Source organism: Hippocampus bargibanti, linkage group LG03 (assembly GCF_051943395.1).
Source record: "Hippocampus bargibanti isolate YZ-2025 linkage group LG03, ASM5194339v1, whole genome shotgun sequence".
In the NCBI taxonomy this organism is placed as follows: Eukaryota; Metazoa; Chordata; class Actinopteri; order Syngnathiformes; family Syngnathidae; genus Hippocampus; species Hippocampus bargibanti.
The window spans coordinates 1,184,259-1,206,172 of record NC_142736.1 but is presented as its reverse complement, the minus strand read 5'-3'; the positions used below and the strand labels follow the sequence as shown (position 1 = coordinate 1,206,172).

At 38.4% G+C, this 21,914-nt stretch overlaps 3 protein-coding genes and 1 long non-coding RNA gene across 9 annotated transcripts in view; 1 reads left to right on the top strand and 3 right to left on the bottom strand.

Moving 5' to 3' along the window:
* htatip2 (HIV-1 Tat interactive protein 2) overlaps positions 1-5,116 on the bottom strand; it is a 38,700-nt gene extending 33,584 nt beyond the window's left edge. For both annotated transcript variants that reach the window (XM_088991453.1, XM_088991452.1), the window contains exon 1: positions 4,936-5,116. Coding sequence is in view for 1 of the 2 variants with exons in the window: in XM_088991452.1 (XP_088847578.1) it covers positions 4,936-4,952 (17 nt within the window). In the remaining variant the exon portion in view is untranslated. The remainder of the gene's footprint in view (positions 1-4,935) is intronic.
* Positions 5,117-5,611: 495 nt separating this feature from the next.
* On the bottom strand, positions 5,612-15,249 carry LOC148899925 (uncharacterized). The gene is made up of 4 exons (XR_016114382.1): positions 15,169-15,249; positions 14,840-15,094; positions 13,272-13,428; positions 5,612-7,575 (listed from the first exon to the last, which is right to left on the bottom strand). It is a non-coding gene; the product is annotated as an uncharacterized LOC148899925 (long non-coding RNA).
* On the top strand, positions 9,013-15,175 carry dbx1a (developing brain homeobox 1a). Its single transcript, XM_088991449.1, has 4 exons — positions 9,013-9,408; positions 9,497-9,601; positions 13,318-13,517; positions 14,855-15,175. Exons 1-4 carry the CDS (start codon positions 9,066-9,068, stop codon positions 15,152-15,154), a joined length of 948 nt encoding a protein of 315 aa, XP_088847575.1. The 5' UTR covers positions 9,013-9,065; the 3' UTR covers positions 15,155-15,175.
* A 3,269-nt stretch (positions 15,250-18,518) lies between the features above and the next one.
* Positions 18,519-21,914, bottom strand: part of nav2a (neuron navigator 2a) — a 133,476-nt gene continuing 130,080 nt past the window's right edge. For 3 of the 5 annotated variants that reach the window (XM_088991440.1, XM_088991442.1, XM_088991441.1), the window contains 2 exons: positions 21,125-21,325; positions 18,519-20,404 (listed from right to left, as the gene is read on the bottom strand). In XM_088991440.1, coding sequence (XP_088847566.1) covers positions 20,279-20,404; positions 21,125-21,325 — 327 coding nt within the window. In that variant the 3' untranslated portion in view covers positions 18,519-20,278. Of the gene's footprint in view, positions 20,405-21,124; positions 21,326-21,914 lie in introns of those variants that run through there. The other 2 variants (XM_088991443.1, XM_088991444.1) reach the window with 2 other exon arrangements.

Sequence of the window (21,914 nt, the reverse complement as noted above, 5' to 3'; positions counted from 1 at the left end):
TGGATAATTAAATTATCATTATTATTAGTAGTAGTATTATTATTATGACTGTCATACCTTGGCTTACGAACTTAATTGGTTCCCAGACAGTGTCAAGCAAAAAAGGTGCATCCCAAAAATTAATGTCCCATAAGAAACCATTAAAATGAGAATAATCCGTTCCTAGGTCCCCATATATCATAATTTTCTACTTAAAACTATTTACTACTAAACTATTATTATTATCAGTTGCTAGCTATTTGCTATCTAGCTGGCTATATAGCTAGGTATCTGTTGGATATCGATTTGGTAGCTAGCTAGCTTACTATCTACAGTAAAGTCTCGTTATATCGATATTCTCGGGAGTCCGAAAAATATCGATATAACCGGGACTATCGATATATCCGACCCTGCGCGCATGTAATTTTCTCCTTGCAGTCATAGAAATAGTATCGTAATAAGCGGTACTATCGATATAATCGATATCGATATAACGATACTTTACTGTATTTGAGTTATTTCCAGGTTGAGTGAACGCTGGCGCGTGTGGCTGCCGCTGCTCACCCACAGAAAAACTGATTCTGCGAATGTAAAGTGACCTTGAGTTTTTTGAAAGGTGCTTAAATATGAAATGTATTATTATTATTATTATCTGGTTGACTACTTAGCTATCTATCGATTTGCGATCTATTAGCTATCTAACTAGCTAGCTATTAGTTATTACTTAGCTAGCTCATTTTATATCTATTTGTGTTACTTCCGGGTTGAGTGAACGCTGGCGCGTGTGGCTGCCGCTGCTCACCCACAGAAAAACTGATTCTGCGAATGTAAAGTGACCTTGAGTTTTTTTGAAAGGTGCTTAAATATGAAATGTATTATTATTATTATTATTATTATTTGGCTGACAACTTAGCTATCTATCGATTTGCGATCTATTAGCTATCTAACTAGCTAGCTATTAGTTATCCATTACTTGGCTAGCTCATTTTATATCTATTTGTGTTATTTCCGGGTTGAGTGAACGCTGGTACGTGTGGCTGCCGCTGCTCACCCACAGAAAAACTGATCGTGTGACTGTAAAGTGACCTTGATAGTTTTGAAAGGCGCTTAGAAATGAAATGGATTATTATAAATAAGTACAAATGACGGCTGAAGAAACATTTTCATCGAACTTTCCTTAAGATGATTCCACAAAAAAAAACTTTCACATTTTGAGATGATGTAATCGAAAAGGGTTAAACCGGTGTTGACAACCACATAAATCAGGGTTCTTGAACCTGCGTGGTGACGCTTGGGTGCTCCGCACGGGTGACCCGCGGAGGCAGCGGGTGTTTATACGACGCTGTGGCCCATAAAAAGGCTGCCTGCAGGTGTTGGGTTGGGGGCATTTGGAGGGTGGGGGGGGGGTCACACAGAGCTGCCTCAATGAGGATGTGTCGTTCGCGAACGAGCCCGTCCTTCTAACAACAAAATGGAAGCTGGCTTGTTTTGGTCCTCTCGTCCCCGCAACAAAGTCTTTGGTTAAAGCCACGTGATTGGTCAAGAACGCAGCAGTGAGGGGAGGTGGGTTAAACATTAAAAAGACAGGCAGATGACAGTCAGAGTTTAAACTTTGATAGAGTGTAGACTGCAAGGTTAAAATATCCCATCAATCAGGCTCCACAAACAACCCGCACAAGCCATCTGTACACTTGATGCGAAAAGCTATCGACCCAGCTAAACAGAACACAATTGATGAGGAACTAGGTAAAATTATGGCAGAGAAAGCACCTACAAAGGATCATTCCACAAGATGGTGAAAGAAGAAGGTTACGTTCAAGGCTAGCCACGGATGCTTCGAGAACTTTAAGTGTCGTACAGGGATTCATAGTGTCATTCGTCATGGTGAGGCAGCCACTTCTAACGATAAAGCTGCCAAGGAATTATTGCTCAAGATGTTGGAAGTAGAAGGCTACGTTCCTCATCAAGTGTTTAATGCCGAGGAAACCGGCCACTCCATTCCATCAAGCCATCAACGACCATCACAAAGGTCAATAAAACCACTTTATTATACAGTCCAGTTTATTTCTTTAATTATAATAACATGACACATTTATTATACATAAATTAAGGTATATTTTGTGTAGTTTTAAGGCTTGGGAAATTAGAAAATGAAGTTTTATGGGGACCTGGGAACGGATTATTCTCATTTTAATGGTTTCCTATGAGAAACTAATTTTTGGGATACACACTTCTCGACTTACACACTGTCTGGGAACCAATTAAGTTCGTAAGCCAAGGTATCACTGTATTTATTTAGTTAGCCCTCTGCTGGAGTTTCACTATCTGGATTGAAAACAGACAAAAAAGTTGAAACGGTTATGTTTTGGTTGTTTGAGAGGGGCGGGGTTTGCTTAAGTGAAATCAAGAGTGAAAAGGAAGAAAAAAAAAGGTGAACTTCCCCGTCCGTCCAAGTTGGAGAAAACAGGTGCAGCGTGAGTTCATCCAAAAGCCGCTTTGTCCACTGACATGGCAGCGGTCCATTTTGGCGAGAAAGGGGAGTGAGGGGGGGCGGGGGGGGCATGTTTAATACAAAGTTAATATCAATTTAATGCTTGTCACGGCGCCTGTGAGGCTTTGCTAACTCACTCGTGTTGTGAAGGGCCTTTTTTTTTTTTTGGTGTGTGTGTGTGGCAGCGCCTGCGCCAGATGCTGCGAGACTTTAGCCGCTACTCGAGAAGCGAGGAGGTGAAGCCGCGGCCAAAACACCCCGAGTGGGAATCTGTGTTAAGGTGAAAGTGGGGGGGGGGGGACACGTGGAATGAACTGAAAGAGATGTTTGCTTAACCTCTTGCACCATTCACTATATGATCTATTCATTTTGGCCAACTAATGGCGTTTTTTTTGAAATAATAATAATAATAACAATAATAATAACAACTATAACAGTAATAATAATAATACTCATAATAACCGTAATAATCATAATCATAAGAATCATAAGAATAAAAACAATCATCATCACCATCATTATAAAATAATAAAATAAATAATAATAAAATGAATTATTATTATTAAATAATAACATCATAAAATAATAAATTAATAAAATAAAATCATACAATCATAATAAGAAGAATAACGAGTATAATAATAACAATAATAATAATAAGCATCATCATCAGCAGCATAATAATCATAATCATACATTTCATTTTTTTCAGCACCTTTCAAAACTCTCATGGTCACTTTACAGTTATGGGATAAGAACTCTTTTTTTGTTTTGTTTTGTGCGGGTGAGCAATGGCAGTCATTCGCGCCATCGCTCACTCTACCCAGAAGTAACACCGCGGCAAAGTTATGAAAGGAAGAGGAAAGGAAAGAAAGAAGTAGAAAAACAAAATACAGGAGCTGCTGGAAAGGCAGCCACTGGCACGGCGCCATCTTGATGTCACAAAAAAAACAAAACAAAACAAATAATATGACAACACAAAGAGACAGCGATTCATTCATTCTTCAGCACTTGCGGTACCCTCTTTGTGACATGAAGCAGTTCTAAATGAAAGAGGAGAGGATCAATGCATCCTTTTCAGCAGTGGATCATGGTGGAATGTGCACGTCTACTACAAGCTAAATGTTGAAAGCAAACACGCATCTGTAGCATCCATTGATGAAAAAGAGATAATAATAATAATATATTTCATTTATAAGCGCCTTTCAAAACTCTCAAGGTCACTTTACTTTCTTGATACTTGCACTATGTAGTTTTTTATGAAACGGTTTTTACACATTTACAGTATACAGTTGACATTTTTATTTTACTATGCTTGGAATACAGTGAGACCTCAGCTTATGAACTTAATTGGTTCCCAGACAGAGTGTGTAAGGCGAAAAGTGTGTATCACAAAAAAAAAATTCCCATAGGAAACCATTAAAATGGGAATAATCCGTTCCCATGTTTCCATAAAATATACTTTTCAACTAAATAAGCCTTAAAACTACACACAACATACATTATGCTATGTATAATAAATGTGATATTGTATTGTAATGAAAGAAATACACTACACTGTATAATAAAGTCACTTTATTTACATTTGTGATGGTCATTGGTAGCTTGATGGAATGGCGTTGGAGGTCCGAGTTCAAAGGGAATTGCTGTTTGGAAAGAGAGTCACATTCCATAAGGACTGTAATTAAAGAAAAGGTTTAATTTTCATAAATTTGACGTTAGTAAGACGAAAAGTTCGTCAGATAAGGTGTTCGTAAGCCGAGGTCTAACTGTATCTTGTTTTCTATCCTTCCATCCCCCCGCCCCCCCCCCCCTTTCAAATTGCTGCTGTGGACTGCAAATTTCCCCCATTGTGGAACATCGATGAGAAGGTTTCTTCAGCCGTGTTCTGTACTTTTTGAAGGTGTCGGACGTTTCGCCTCCTATCCAAGAGGCTTCGTCAGCAAACTAAAGTCTGACTGGTCGTATCGTAAAGTTATTCAGGAACACTCCAAAAATTGCGTTTTAATAACTTTATATTTTCATGAAATTTGAGTGGGTGGGGTAAAACTACTCCCTGACTGGTGTGATGTCACACGAGGCTTCAACCAGTCAAGCACAATCTGCCACCCGCCCCCCCCCCCCAAAAAAAAAAAAAAAAAAAAAAAAAAAAAAAAAAAAAAAAAAAAAAAAGAGAGTTCCTGAAAAGACGGGGAGTTCCCTCTCCTTTCTGCAGCCACATCGCCAATAAATAATGAGGGAATAATAAACAGTAACCACCTGTCGGACTCACGGCACAATGAGACGACCCCCATGGAGAGGCTCTCATGCATGCGTTAACAAACTCGGCCCCCTTTTCACTTGACGTGACACAAACACACGCGGCACAATGACGGACTTCATCAATTTACTCAACTCAACTGTCGACGCCGCCCGCCCATAGCAAAACTACGAAGTCGTTTGTCTGATCCAAAATATTGACTTACCTGACACTCGGTGACATCGGGCAGACGTGGAACTCCAATGGGGAACAAAAAAAGTGGATATAGTTGTCGTTGGGCGTCAAACGTTTGCATTTGTTCGTCGATCAAATTGGTTCCGCAAGCTTGTCCCCGAGTGATGACGTTTTTTGTTCCCCTTTGAAGCGGGTGGATCATGCCATTCACACTGTGTGGAGGGGGGGAGGGGGGGCGAATTTAAATTCCAGAAAGTTACTAGATAATTTTTGGAATAAAGGAAGAAAAAAATCGATGAAAAATTGATCGCAAGGTGGAGTTGTATGTATATTAATTGACGAATACATATGAAAATACATATGACATATGTATATGAAGCCCTAAACGTCAAATCTAAATTACAACGCATGGTAGAATCCATTTTGTGCATCGAATAAAAATCTCGCAAACTTGATTAACTCAATCTTGAGAACCTTTGGAGCAAACGAAGAAAAAAAATCGATGAAAACGTTTTCGCAATGTGGAGTCGTATTTATATTAATTGACTAATACATGTGAAAATACATATGACATATGTATATGAAGTGTAGTGAATTTACCCACGCCCCCTAAACGTCACCTATATGGTAAATTACAACGCATAGTAGAATCTATTTTGTGCATCGAATAAAAATCGCGCAAAATTGTTTAATTCAATCTTGAGAACAATTATTCTATTTTTTTTCTCTAACCTTAAAATGATTTCTTCATAAAGGCGAAGAAAAAACACGCGACTACAGATGGGAGTGGCGTCGTCGTATGAATTTGAATCTGCGTCATACACATTAGCTTAGCATATTAGCATCACTATCGAGCGCCATGTTGGCGAAAATTCGTCCACTCCTTTCCCATCGTTCAATTAGAATTAAGGAGACTCGGGGTGTTGTTAATACGTCCGCGATATGCTTTTAATGTCTCTAATTGTGCCCCAGGGGCAGCTGTTTTAAGAGGGGCATTTTTGGACGAGGCAAGCCGGCAAAAGCTCATCGAAATTCGTCTCGGTCAGGCCGGGGGCCGCCCATGTTTCCTGCTAACCATCTGCTTAGCTCGTACAAAAGGAGGATTTTGGAGAGCCGAGTAAAGGAATATGGGCTCATAAAAAAGGAGGAGGAGGCTTTGAAGGCCTGCTGGATTCTCGGAGGTGTCTGTGTTGTGGGTTGCGCGCGTGCACGCCTCGCAGGGGTCGTTTCTTGATAGGCGTTGAGTGATGTGCAAAAGGGTCATTTCACGGGGGGCGTTCTCCCTTCACAATCATTACAACGTGCATGAAAAGTGACCGATGTTCGACCATTTGTCACTTATTTTTGGATTTAAGACCAAAGACTGGTTATTTATCATCATCATAATAATAATACATTTCATTTCTAAGGGCGTTTCAAAACTCCCAAGGACATTTTATAGTCACAGGATATTTTTTTTTCTGCGGGTGAGCAGTGGCAGCCACACGTGCCAGCGTTACCTCAACCCGGAAGTAACATAAAGTTAAAAAAAAGTAATATGACAACACAAATAAAGAGTCATTCATTCGTCAGCACTTTCTGTACCCTCTTTGTGACATGAAGCAGTTCGAGATGAAACTTGACATATATTTAGAATTTGGGGGAAAAAATGCAACCGTTTTCAGGTTCATTGTTATTTACAGAAGGTAATTTAAAATGAAAATAATAACAATACATTTCATTTCTAAGCGCCTTTCAAAACTCAAGGACACTACAGTCACAAGATATGTTTTTCTTCGGGTGAGCAGCGGCAGCCACGTGCGGCAGCATTCACTCAACCCGGAAGTTCTTTCATTATTAGAATGAATAAACAAACCTATAAATAAATATACAGTAAAGTCTCGTTATATCGATATCGGATATATCGATAGTCCCGGTTATATCGATACTATTTCTATGCACGCACGGAGAAAATTACATGCAAACAGGGTCAGATATATCGATAGTCACGGTTATATCGATAGTCACGGTTATATCGATATTTTTTCGGACTCCCTTGAATATCGATATAACGGGACTTTACTGTATATAAACAAACAAATACATACATATATAAAGACATAAATAAATACATAGATATATATATAAAGAAACAAATAAATACATAAACAAACACTTAAATAAATACATAAATACATGCATATATAAACAATGTGTGCGTGTGTTACAAAATAATTTGTAAATGTTGGCTTATATATCTATCTGTTTTCGATTTTTTTTAAAAAAAAATTTTTTGGGGGGGGGTACGATTTTTGCGTTTGTACACTTTTGCAACGTAAATCTGACAATCAAGCCCAGGAGTGGCATGAACTCGATTTTTTTGGTGGTGTTTTTGTTTGGTTTGTGGGGGTGGGGCTAGGGGGGCGGCCATCGTCCGCTCATATGAATGCGTTTTAAATCAAATCAAAGATGCACTTTTATTCAGCCGGTTAAAATAGCAGAACAAAACCGTCTTTAGAAATACAGCCACCTACCTCCTCCCCCTCCCCCCCTTTCTCCTGGAAGCAGAGAAAGGCCGTCCGTCCGAAGCAGAGGGTGGGTATGGTGGGGGGGAATCGCCTCCCCTGCGCAGTTGAGTCTGACAGTTAAAGTTCATGCTCCTAACAGGATCAGCAGCGCACACTTCTCCTGCCTGTGCACAAAGTGATATTTAACACATCTGTTAAAGCGTTTTGATAGCGCCAATCGCGTTAAGACGTTATTCCATGACGAAGAAGAAAGAAGACGCGCCAGATTGAGTGTTGAAAATCCAATAAAAAACTACAACAAAAAAGCTCATTTGCATTTTGGAATGCGGGTTTAGGCAACTGGTTTTTTTTTGCCTCGTTCAAGCAACAAACAAGTTTGTAATTCTATTTTTTGAGCATTTACTTTTTTATATATTTTTTGACATTTTATCAGGTGGTGTTATTATAATAATAATATGTTTAATTTTTAAGCGCCTTTCAAAACTCTCAAGGTCACTTTATAGTCACGGGATATTTTTTTTCTGAGGGTGAGCAGCGGCAGCCACACGAGCCAGCGTTCACTCAACCAGGAAGTAACATAAAATGATCATTACACAACAACAATAATAATAATAATAATAATAATAATAATAATACATTTCATTTATAAGCGCTTTTCAAAACGCTCAAGGTCACTTTGCAGTCACAGGATCTGTTTTTTTACTGTGGGTGAGCAGTGGCAGCCACACGTGCCAGCGTTCACTCAACCCGTAATATAATAATATTAATAATAATAATATATTTAATTCCAAAGTGCCCTTCAAAACTCTCAAGGACACCCCACAGTCACGAGATAAGAACTTATTATTATTATTTTTTGTTTGTGTTACTAACGGGTTGAATGAATGCTGGCCGCTTGTGGCTGCCGCTGCTCACACACAGAAGAATATCCCGTGACTGTAAAGTGTCCTTGAGAGTTTTGAAAGATGCTTATACATTAAATGTATTATTATTATTATTATTTTGCTTGTAGCTTTTGCTTTATTGAATAAAACAAACATTTGTTTTGATTTTTTTCTTTTTTTTCTTGAAGAAGTTGTCCGAGACATTTTGAAAGTTGTACGCCCGACGTAAAAGTTGTACGCCCCGGGCCTCCGGGCAGACGTTATTTCAAACACTGGGTTCACTGTATACAGTTCTATTTGGGTAAATTAATTACCCCAAAAAAAGATAATGAGACAATATGTCAAGATGAGTCTTTAATTAGGCAGCTTGCCTCGACGTGACACAATCCAGTGAAAGGAAAGTGGTCCATATGCAAAAAGCGATGAGTCGGACGGACCCTCCTCTGCGGTCGCCACATTGTGTCTCGTTTGCTTATGAAGTCGAATGCAATCATAACCCCCCCAAAGCCCCCACGTACCCCCTCCACCGACCAATCGCGGTATACGCCAGAAGAGGTTTGTGAAAGCGGCCCTTGAGGAGAACTTTGTTTGGTTCCATTGTTGAGCCTGTCAGAGCCGAGAAGGGGATGGGCGTCCCGGAGGAGGGAGGGGGGGTGGTGGTCGCCTGTAGCTTATAAAGCTCCCCGTGCCCACCGCAGAGAGACCACAAGAGGATTTGGCAAACCCTCGACAAGTTCCCGCCCTCCCTACTTTGGCCGAAATCCGGGAGCATGATGATCCCAAGCGTCATCGCGCCGCCCGCCCTCTACCCGGGCCTCTACAGGCCGGCGTCGTCCGCCGCTCTGCCGCTTCACCAGCACGCTTTGCCGGCCCATTCCGGCTTCCTGGTGGAGGATCTACTCCGGATAAGCCGACCGGCTTCTTTCCTCAACCGGACGGCGCCGACCGCCGTTTTATCGTTGACGGACGCCCGGGTGGGCGTGGCCGAGGATGGAGCTTCGCCTACCGGCCCCGTGACCCGAGAGTCGCGTTCGCCCAAAACGCCCGCTGCTAAAGATGCTACTTTTCTCAAGTTTGGAGTGAGCGCCATTTTGGCGCCGTCGCCAAAGACAAGTAAGTTTTCGTCATGTTCCGCCAACGCAAAGTCACCTTGTAGCTGATTCTAACCTGTGTCACCCCCCCCCCCTACTCCCACTGGCAGCACCTTCACCCCCGACCGTCCACAGCATGCAGTCCAAGAGCTTCCACTTCCCCTGCTTTGACGGAACCTTCCAGCCCATGTTCAGGACGCCTTATTTCCACGCATGTATGAAATCTGTCTTTTCCCCTAAAATAGCAACACGTTTTTTTAACTCTTTACTACCTGCCAAATTTGGCTAATAGCTGACCTTATAAATGATGACAATTCCCGTATAAAAATTGTAGTACGCCGTACATTATTTGAAATAATTAAAACAAATGCCAACACAAGCGGAAATGCAGTTTACCGCGCATGCGTACATTTTGCTTTTATAATCGACCGTACGCAGCGCTAAAAAAATATGTATATACATATGATGGAGTATGACTTTTGCTCCCGTTATTAATGATTGCAATTTCCCTTATTAAAGGACAACCGACAGCATTTTTTTTGTTTCCAAACTGATATCAGAAAAACGTTTTATAGCATCTAAAATACCCAAAACGGATATTTTTAGTCAAATGCAAAAAAACAATGAAAATGACTTCAAGTATCCCAAAACTGCCATAAAATGAGCTCAGAACTGGACAGATTCAGAAAGTCCCGCCCCCTTGTTGGTGACGTCACACCAGGATACTTCTTCACAAACTGCCTTGCTCCAGAATGAAAACAATATACAAAACGTATAAGTTGACAGGTATGCTCTTTTACTGCCAGACGTGTAAAAATGTGATCAATAATATGTAGCATCTGTAATGTCAAACAACGTACCCATTAACTCATTCACTGCCATTCACAAATTTATTTGGGAATTGAAAATATGACGTAGAGTGCCATTCCCAAATGTGTTTTTTTTCTTGTTTGACGTGCAAAACTGTGTCCATTCCAGTGCCAGGGTTTTTGTCATTGTTCCTCAAATTCCAGGACCCACAGAATATGGAGTTTTAGGATTAAATACACATTCTAGACAGCGTTAGAAACTTTAGACCACAGGTGTCAAAGTCAAGGCCCGCCACATTATTTTATTTGGCCATTGACTTGTTAAAGTCTGAATCAAAATGTGTCAAATTGTTCCATGTAAACCACAAAAACAGTCATTATGACGTACCTCATCAAGTGTTTAATGCCGAGGAAACCGGCCACTCCATTCCATCAAGCCATCAACGACCATCACAAAGGTAAATAAAACCACTTTATTATACCGTACCGTTTATTTCTTTAATTATATTACCATAGCATATTTATGATACATAAAATAAGGTATATTTGGTGTAATTTTAAGGCTTAGAAAATTAGAAAATTATGTTTTATGGGGACCTGGGAACGGATTATTCTCATTTTAATGGTTTTCTGTGGGAAATTATTTTTTGGGATACACACTTTTCGCCTTACACACTGTCTGGGAACCAATTAAGTTCGTAAGCCAAGGTATCACTGTATATAGCGCTTTAACAACAGGTGAAGCTGGAACAAAGCGCTAACATGGAAAAACGCTGCCCCCTTGTGGAAAAGAAAAAAACATTACCAGAGGCCATGGCCAGCGCTTTATCAGCACCTGAGAATGAAAAAAAAAAACATTCTGGAATGGCGCTCTATGTCATCATATTTTCAATTCCCGAATAAATTTGTGAATGAGTGAAATGTGTGGTTCTGTAATGGCCTCTGGCCCAGTCCCACCCACTGCCTAATTAACCAATTATCCCGAATCGTCACGCTCTAAATTAGAGGCGGGGTTGCCAGTTACAACCCCCCACACCCCCTATCTTTTCAAGAGCGTTTTTTTTTTAAGAGGTGTTTTTTTCCCACAGAGCGTAGGGGGCCACCAGGCGCAGTAGTTGCCAACAAAAGTTTTTTTTTGCTAGCACCGTGACCAATTTGGTCAGCCCCCACCGGGGCCAATTTGAACCACCCACCCTGGAGAGTGACTTTTACCAGTCATGCACTAATTTCCCCATTAGCCGCCATTGAGAGATTTCTATATTCGCACAAGCTAGCATAGAGCGGGGGTGGGGTGTCAAAGTGGTTTTTTTGTCAGTGAGGGTCATGTTGTTGTTATGGTTTCGATGTTTACATTTTCAGTATTCGACAAATAATTAGTTTCAAAATCCAAAGTGAAGAGAGGGTTTGTAATACAGTTGTGTCGTTGATTCATATACAGTGATAACTTGGCTTACGAACTTAATTGGTTGGCAGGCGAAAAGTGTGTATCCCAAAAATTCATTTCCCATAGGAAACCATTAAAATGAGAAGAATCCGTTCCCAGCTACCCATAAAACATCATTTTCTCATTTTCTAAGCCTTAAAACTACACAAAATATACCTTATTTTATGTATAATAAATGTGCTATGGTATTATAATTCAAGAAATAAACTGTAGTGTATAATAAGGTCGTTTTATTTACCTTTGTGATGGTTGCTGATGGCTTGATGGAATGGAGTGGCCGGTTTCCTTAGCATTAAACACTTGATGAGGAACGTAACCTTCTTCGTTCACCGTCTTGAGGAATGATCCCTTGTAGGCCCTTTCGCTGCGATAATTTTACCTAGTTCCTCATCAATTGTGTTCTGTTTAGCTGGGTCGATAGCTTTTTGCATCAAGCGTACAGATGGCTTATGCGGGTTGTTTGTGGAGCCTGATTGATGGGATATTTTAACCTTGCAGTCTTTGAACTATCAAAGTTGAAACTTGCTCACTGTCATCTCCCTGTCTCTCTAATGTTCAAACCACCCCCCCCCCCTTACTGCTGCGTTCTTGACCAATCACGTGGCTCTCTCTCTCTCTCTCTCTCTCGCCCCTCCAGTGTGAGTCGAGATGAAGAATAATCTCTTAAAAAAGTCTATAAAAGTCTTTCATTCAGACTAATCATAATGGCGACCGAGTCCCTTTTATGGGCACGGTTGAATGGGCCAACAAAGAAACTCAGCGTCCTCAATAGCTTTTCGTGTTCATTTAATGAAAATGATTTGAGGGCAGCAAGAAGAAGAAGAAGTGGTGGTGGTGGTGGGGGGGGGGGGGGGGTGGACGCCATTCCCTCCCCGCTTTTCGGGCATCAGTATTCTGGTATGCGCTTGTGTTTAGTTTGAAAGTGTAAATCTCCTTTTGTGGCCGTAATATATGGCCTTGGCCGCCTGTCCAGAGTCTTTTCTGTGTTAGTTCATTACTACACAATTACCGTTCACGCTTTATTAACTCCTCTATCCGCCCACCAAGGCCTCCTTCAAGGAAAGCCTTGCCTCCTTTACATACCAATGCTGCCAATGTGCTAATTAGTCACCTCGTGCCATTTTCACTCCAACAAGGAAACCAGACGCAGGGCCAACAGCCTCAATGATAACACACGGAGATATCATTACGGTCATACCGTGGTGATACCTTGGCTTACCAACTTAATTGGTTCTCAGACAGAGTGTGTAAGGTGAAAAGTGTGTATACCAAAAATGTATTTCCCATAGGAAACCATTAGAATGAGAGTAATCCATTCCCAGGTCCCCATAAAACATAATCTTCTCATTTTCTAAGCCTTAAAACTCACTGCTGCGTTCTTGACCAATCACGTGGCTTTAACCGAAGACTGGGGGCGGGGAATAGAGGACAAAAATGAGTCGGCTGCCTTTTTCTTGTTAAGGAGAACGGGCTCCTTCGCGAATGACACATCACTCGTTGTGGCAGCTCCGTGTGTATCCCGAAAAATAGTTACAAGGTAAAATTTTCATAAATTTAACTTTCGTAAACCGAAAAGTTCGTAAGCCAAGGGGTTCGTAAACCGAGGTATCACTATAATTGCGTTTGATTTACCTCTTTATTTTCTCTCTTTTGTTGTTGTTGTTTGGCATTCCCACAGCATCTTCCGCCGTGCCGATCCCGGGGACCTTCTCGTGGCCGCTGGCTGCTCGAGGGAAGCCCCGCAGGGGGATGCTGCGGAGGGCCGTCTTCTCCGACGTGCAGCGCAAAGCTTTGGAGAAGATGTTCCAAAAACAAAAGTACATCAGTAAGCCGGACAGGAAGAAGCTCGCATCCAAACTGGGCCTCAAAGATTCACAGGTAAAAAAAAAAAGCTTGAGATATAAATCCCATCTCAAAAGCCATTTAGAAATGGCATTTTCTGTGTAGCTATGTATGTTTCTATTTATAATTGTATTTAATTTATTGTATTCTATTTTGTGATTGTATTTTATTTATTATAGTACATATGCTTGTATTATTATTATTACAGAAAAATACAGAAAACGTGCAACTATAATATCCTGTGACTGTAAAGTGTCCTTGAGAATTTTGAAAGGCTCTTATCAATGAAATCATGATAAATGAGATAAATGATAAATAATAATAATAATAATAATAATAATACATTACATTTTAAGCACCTTTCAAAGCTCTCAAGGACACTTTACAGTCACAGACAAGCATATGTACTATAATAAATAAATAAATAAAATTATATTTTATTTAATTAGAAATATAATTATAATTATTCATAGTAGTATGGAATAATAACAGCAACAACAACATTTATGAGTATTAATACTTATAATAATTAATCCATATAATTAATAATATAACAATAACAATTTATTGTAAAATGCTATTGTTATAATAATAATTATTATTAAATATACAGTATTTATATGGTATAATTATCAATGTAATATATAATTATAATATACAATATAAAACGTTACATAAAATAATAATAACAACAATAATAATAATACCAATATTATTACTATTAATATTATTCGTAGTATGGAATAATAACAACTACAATATTTATGAGTTTTAATCATAGCAATACTTATAATGATAATAATAATTATTATAATACATATCATTAATAATTAATAATAATTATTATTATTTAATATTTTATATATAAATTAGTTTTTGTTGTTATAATTATTGTTATTGTTTTATTGTTATCATAATAATAATAATACATTTAATTTCCAAGCGCCTATTATTACATACTACTACTACTAGTACTCGTAATAGTACTCATACTAGTATTACTACTACTACTACCACTACTACTACTACTAATAATAATAATAATAATAATAATAATAATAATAATAATAATAATAAATTACATTTTCAGCACCTTTCAAAGCACTCGAGGGCACTTTAATTAATTTACTACAAAAAAAATAAACTACATCATTTTTTTTTTTCATTTATGTGACTTTATTTATATTCCCGTGTGTCTTCTCCCACGGATTTGACCAATCACTTGCGACTTTAACCGAAGGGGTTGCAGAATCGGCTCCTATATGCGGCTCCCTGTTAAGAGGCGGCTCTATGAGCCGGTTCGTTCGCGAACGACATATCACTATTTAGCAACGAAAACCTTCAAACTTGACATATACTTTGTCCCCCCCAAGGTGAAGATTTGGTTCCAAAACAGGCGGATGAAGTGGAGGAACTCGAAGGAGCGCGAGCTACTCTCGTCCGGCGGCTGTCGCGAGCAGACGTTGCCCACCAAAGCGAACCCACACCCGGACCTCAGCGATGTGGCCAAGAAATCCGAAGACGACGACGACGGAGACGACGACGACGAAGCTTTCGGCAGGCAGACGACGACGACGACGACGACGGGCTCCTGCGGCGTCTCGTCGCCGTCGCTTTCCAGCAAACACTCGGACTTCTCAGAATCGGACGAAGAGGAAATCAACGTGTCGTAGGACTTCACACTCACCAGACTTTGTTGTTTGTTTGTTATCACCTGAAAGGGTCGAAAGACGATCCCGTCCCACCTCACGATTCAACAGGTGCCGTTTACCGGTAGTTGTCAATTGAAAGAAAACAATAAAGTTTCAAAATTGCGCATGCGCAATGGAGAGGATCTGCTTCCGAGCAGCCATTTTACTGTTTTTGCACAGCATCGTTGAAATGTACACTGTTTTGTACAATTTTTTTGTGTATGTACCGTGTCGTAGGACTTCACACTCACCAGACTTTTTTGGTTTGTTATTACCCGAAACGGTCGAAAGACGATCCCGTCCCGGCTCACGACGCAACAGGTGCCATTTACAGGTAGTTGTCAATTGAAAGAAAAACAATAAAGTTTCAAAACTGCGCATGCGCACTGGAGAGCATCTGCTTCCGAGCAGCCATTTTGCTGTTTTTGCACAGCATCGTTGAAATGTACATTTTTTTTTGTATGGAATTTTAATGCCAATTGAGTTCATTTTACCTTCTCTTTGAATAGTTGTTTATTGAAAAAAAAAAAGATTATTTCAATAATTTATATGAATTTCTTTCACTCATGTTGTATTATGTGATGTATATACTGTACTGGATGTTCATTTTCCTTTTTTTTGTACAAATACCAAATAAACGTGTTGACAGCCTACATTCAATCATGTCTTTGAAATTAACATTCCACCATTATGTCCCCGATCCACTGGTGATAAGACGTTTTGATCCTCTCCTCTTTCATCTAGAACCGCTTCATGTAACAAAGAGGGTACAGAAAGTGCTTAAGAATGAATGACTCACTGGATTTGTGTTGTCATATTATTTGATATTTAGTTTTTTTGTGTTCTTTTGATTAGCAGCTCCTGTATTTTGTTTTTCTACTTTCCTTTTATAACGTTGCTGCTGTGAAATGTAAATTTCTCCACTGCGAAACTAATAAAGGCAAATCCAATCCAATAAAAAAAACAGTGATCGGTGATCCCAAAATCCAATCATAAATAATCATTGTTTTATTGACCCACAATAAGTTAAGACTAAAACAGTGATAGAATCTCAGCGAGGAACCAAAAAAAGCACCACCGTGCTCAGATGTAAAGAGACTGTACACAAAATACTCATTTTTCAATTCATGTAACAAATTTGCTAGAAAAGTGTAGTCAAAAAAAATTATTCAGTATTTACAAAGTCAACAATATGTTACAAAGGCCAAACATTCATTGAGCTTGTAAGTAAAAACAACAACAAAAAAATCAACAACTCTCAAGTCTCTTTTGTGCTTCGATAATAACACAGTTAAGAAACGGGCCACAAAAGTGACCCCCACGACCCCCCCTATGTCACTCTCAGCGATGCACATTCAGCTTTTGGCTTCGGCTGAAGATCCCGATGAATGTTGCATAGAAACTGTGACGACAACAACAAAGACATTGGATTGGTATGGAAGAGGATTAGGGACACTGAAGGCAACATTTTGACTTTATTCTCAGAATTCTGACTTTAAAGTGAAAAATCTGACTTTATTCTCAGAATTCTGACTGACTTTATTCTCACTTTAAAGTGAGAATTCTGACTTTATTCTAAGAATTTTGACTTTAATATGAGAATTATGACTTTAAAGTGAGAATTATGACTTTATTCTCAGAATTCTGACTTAATGAGAATTCTGACTTTAAAGTGAGAATTCTGACTTTAATGTCAGAATTCTCATTTTAAAAATCCGAATTCTCACTTTCAAGTCAAAATTATTTGAATAAAGTCAGAATTGTCACTTTAAACTGAGAATTCTCATTTTATTCAAAGAATTTTGACTTTAAAGTGAGAATTCGGATTTTAATCCTCTTCCATAGGATCGATACTGTGCCGGACGACATTTTTTAAACTGTTCCTCTGCCCAACCTAAAAAGGCAGCGGTGATGTTTCAAAATAAAATGTACAACTTGTCTTGTTACACGGAAATCAGTTCTATCAACACATACAAACAAAGCAGCGTATACGTTTTGTTTTCGCACTCTCCCATCAATCAAGTATGTAATCAAATAGCGTGGGATGAGGTATAAAAATAAGCAAACCCAAGCACCATTTTGAAACAGGAAGTTGTTTCGAAAATTACTGTCGTGGATGTAAATTATGCATACTACTTCCTGTTCACTCGTATTTGTTCACAAAGTAATGGTCTTGCTGAATCGGCGATATTTTGCCATTAAAGTTCTCCATTAAAGTCTCCATAAAAGAAAGAAGCAGAAAAAAGTAAGGCTTTTTTTTGTTTTGTTTTGTTTCAATAGCACCTTTTGAGCTTTGTGCGACGGAGTCAGAGCAACAACTTGTGTGGAGGTAAAAGTGTAACATGCAAATAGAACATGCAATTTTTTTTTCTCCCAAAAGCTTAAAAAATGTAATCATAACAAAATGTTGTGCATTGACTTAAACATTTGGCCCATTTTACTTCTTTCGATTGTGTCGGCATGGTTTTCTCTTGGGGTGGTTTTTCTGACATTTTGTGTGGCTACGGTGTATGCTAGCATCTTTGCTACGTGATCAAATTAATGCGCAAAACAGCTCTGGAGGATAATTAAAAAAAAAGTAATCATAATTGTTATTGTGATTTAATATACAGTAGTTATATTGTATATTATAATTATTAATATAATATATAATTATAATATACAATACACATACTGTATATTAAATAATAATAGTAAGAAGAATGTCATTGAGTTTTGAAAGGCGCTTATAAATGAAATGTAGTTATTATTACAATGATTATTATTATTATTGTAAATAATAGTAATATTATTATTGTTAAATATACAGCATGTATATGGTATAATTAGCAATGTAATATATAATTATAATATAATAATATACTAATATTAACAATATGAAACGGTATATAAGATAATATTATTATTACTCTTAATATTCATAGTAGTATGGAATAATAACAGCAACAACAATGAGTATTCATAATAACAATACTTATATTAATAATTAGAATACATACCATTCATAATTAATAATAATAACAATTAATTGCAAAAATGTTATTGTAATAATAATAAGAAGAAGAATTATTATTATACAGTCTTTTATGGTGTAATTATCAATGTAATATATAATTATACAATATGAAATGGTATATAAAATAATAATAACAACAATAGTAATAATAATATTATTACTATAAATATTATTCCTAGTAGTATGGAATAATAACAATATTTATGAGTATTAATAATAATACTTATAATAATCATAATTATATACATATAATGAATAATAATTAAAATAATTATAATAATTATTACTATTATTGTTTTTGTTATAATAATAATAATACATTTGATTTCCAAGCGCTACTACTACTCCTAGTACTCGTACTAGTACTACTACAAGTACTACTACGTGTACTACTGCTATTACTAATAATAAAAATAAAATAAATATAATAATAATAATAATTTCGTGGCGCATTAGTGTCAAGTGCTGCTGTACAATGCCCAAGGTCGACTTGTCAATAGAGGAGCATGTGTCGCCACCTGCAGGTGTGACAGGAGCATTGCCGCTTGATGATGCAACTTAGTGGGTGTGAGGTGAGGAGGTCCGCTGACTGACGGCTGGTGCTGATGGCGATGACCCCCTCGAACCTTGTCGGGGGGGTTGCTGTGCTTTTATTCTGTCTGACGCTGATGTCAAAAGCTCCTCGGCAGAGGAGCCGCGGGCCACGGTGGTGAAAAACAAATCAAAACTAAGTTCAAACAACTCAGTGCAGCAAAAACTCCTGTTGTCCTTATGTCCTCGGAAAAAGCGTTTTTTTCATCATATTTGGGTTGCCAGCACCCAAATTCGCTTCAAGGACAACCGACACCATTTTTGTGTTTCCTAACTGACATCAGAAAAACGTTTTCTAGCATCTAAAATAGCCAAAACATGCAAGCTGATATTTTTAGTCTAATGTAAAACACCAAGAAAAATGACTTCAAGTGTCCCAAAACGACTTCAAAGTGACCCCGGAAATGGCCAGTTTCAGAAGGTCCCGCCCCCTTGTTCGTGATGTCACGCCAGGATACTCCTTCACAAACTGCCTTGCTCCAGAATCAAAACAATGGCTTCAGAGTGTACAGATTTCAGCTTTCTTGTTACTACTACTACTAATAATAATAATAACAATAATAAATTTCATTTATAAGCGCCTTTCAAAACTCTCAAGCCAGCGTTCACTCAACCCGGAAGTAACTCAAATAGAAAGCTAGCTAGCTAGCCAATCGTGAGCCAACAGATACCTAACTAGATAGCCAGCAAGCTAGATAGTGAATACATGTAGCTAGCTAGATAAATAGCTAGCCAGATAAATAATAGCTAACAAATAGCTACCAAGTGATAATAATAATAATAATAATAAGAAGAAAAAAATCCATCATCCAATTATGAATATGATTCAAATAAGTGTCCTTGACAGTTTTGAAAGGCGCTTATAAATGAAATGTATTATTATTATTATTATTATTATTATTATTATTATTATTAATAGTTCTGAAGAGGAAAGCATAAATGTTTGCAATTGATTAAAGAAGTTCTTCCGGGTCATTTTGAGGCGTCAGGACGGATGTGTAGCGTCCCAGAAAATGCACAAGATGGCGGACAAGCTCTGTTGGAAATTGGCTGATTTTTCTGCTGGGAAGTTGTGTCAACTAGTATCAAATAGTAGTCTTGGTGCAACACACAACGATTCACCATCGCGTTATTTATGTGTTTTCCTTCTAATTTTGCCATCAACGCTGTGTTTTCAGACGAAAAAAAGTACCCAAAATGCATTGTGTGTGGCTTTCTCGGTCAGCGGCGTTCCCTCCGTGACGTCACTTAGGACATTGTCATCAACTCAAAAACAAGACTTCCTGAATATTCAGTGTGAGTCTTAAAAGGTAAAATATAGCTATATGCGGTGGAATCTTTGTAAAATACGCTCAGTAGAAGTCATTTGAAGTGACTTTACAAATTATGGACGCAACTTGTCCGGAGGTGTCGGTTGTCCTTTAAGGTGGATGGATTTTCCGAAAGCGGTTCTCACAGTGAGAGGAGTCTGGTCCGAACAGGGTCGCATTTGGAATGCCTCACAAAGTCGACTCCAGTGACGAGTCCAGGACGTCGTCTTGATGACTGTTGCTGTTGGAGTCGCTGTCGTAGCTTTGGGGGCTCGACGACGTGGCTGCTTCCTTCAAGCGCATCAGCATGTTCATCTGGAGATGTCAAAAAAATTGCTTTCATCGACATACGCAGTCGACAAAAAAGGAGATGCGAAGGTGTGTTTATAGATGGAAGAATGATAGACATTAGACAGAATAACAAGTTATCATATTTCAAAGTTTCATGCTATTACATGCTTAGTCAACATGTGTGACTCAAATACGCAATTGAAGCATAGACAACCTGGGGTCAATCTGAGGTCAACCGACACAGCAAGTTAAACTGTCATCTTCATCTAGGAGATCTGGTCTTGGACAGAATTTAGGACTTGGGAAACTCATTTATCACCGAAGCAATTTATGACTTGAAAGTCCTTCACAGGAAGAGCTCATTAGCCAGGTTACAAATTTATCAGTTTATGGAAAAGACAATGTTTTATTGCTTACAGCTGTTGGTGCTTAGACTCAAGAGGTGTGGTATTCTAATCAAGAAACGTATGTTTTACTAATGTATCACTTAAATTTGCATATACTCCCAATAAATAGCTTGGCAGAGGGCTGCAGAATTCAGACGTCTGTCATGAATGGCTACGTCTCCTGCCGGCAGTAAAGACAATCTTTCTGGGTTTGAGTGTTCGTCCACAGTGTCCGATTGAACATCCCTGACAAAGAAGCACCAGGAGAAAACCCACACAGGCGCACAAAAAAAGAACATGCAAACTTCCCACAGAAGTGTGATCGTGAATTGCCGGCAATTTTTGCAAGTTGACTCACCAGCGGGTCGGCGTCACCGTCGCTCTGAGGCGGCTTTTTCCGGATTCCTTCCCTTGGGGCCGAGTAGCCGTCGAATCCCACGTCTTCTGGCCGCAGCTGGAGCAACGGGGGCCAATCGGCTGGAGCGGGCGTCGCCGACCATGGGTAGGTGTCAATCACCCAGGAGGCGGGGTCTTCCCACGCGGCCCTCCGGCCGTACAACTGGACACAGCGCACAAAAATAATTTTCATTCCGATCATAGCATGTTTCCGTTATTTATCTATATACTGTATGTATGTGTTTGTGTGTGTGTGTATGTACGTGTGTGTGTATGTATGTATGTATTTATTTGATTTATTTCCTTCTTTGTTTGTTTATTTATAAATTATCACCTTATGTGATTATTTATTTATAAATAATCTATTCATGTATTTTTGTCCTATTTAGCGACTTGTTTGTTTCTATTCGTGTTTATTTATTTATTCGTGTATTTGTGTCTCCATTTATTCGTTTATTTTCGTATTCATTATTATTTATGTATTTATTTATTTATGTTTTTATTCATTCATGTGCTTATTCCTTTATAATTACTTGTAATGTATTTATTTAGTTATTTGTGTTCATTTATTTGTTTGTCGACTTAATTATCAATTTATTTACTTATTTATTCGTGTATCCGTTTATTCGCTTTTTATTTGCTTATTCATTTTTTTTCATTCATTCATTCATGTGCTTATTCATTGATAATTACTTGTAATTTATTTGTTTATTTATTTATCTTTGTCTGTCAACCTATTTATTTATTTATTT

Excerpts from the sequence above, each read along its gene's own strand:
- dbx1a (XM_088991449.1), top strand. The coding sequence starts at position 9,066 with ATGATGATCCCAAGCGTCATCGCGCCGCCCGCCCTCTACCCGGGCCTC. Across the intron at positions 9,409-9,496 it reads GGCGCCGTCGCCAAAGACAA|CACCTTCACCCCCGACCGTC; the intron begins GTAAGTTTTCGT and ends TCCCACTGGCAG. Across the intron at positions 9,602-13,317 it reads GACGCCTTATTTCCACGCAT|CATCTTCCGCCGTGCCGATC; the intron begins GTATGAAATCTG and ends GCATTCCCACAG.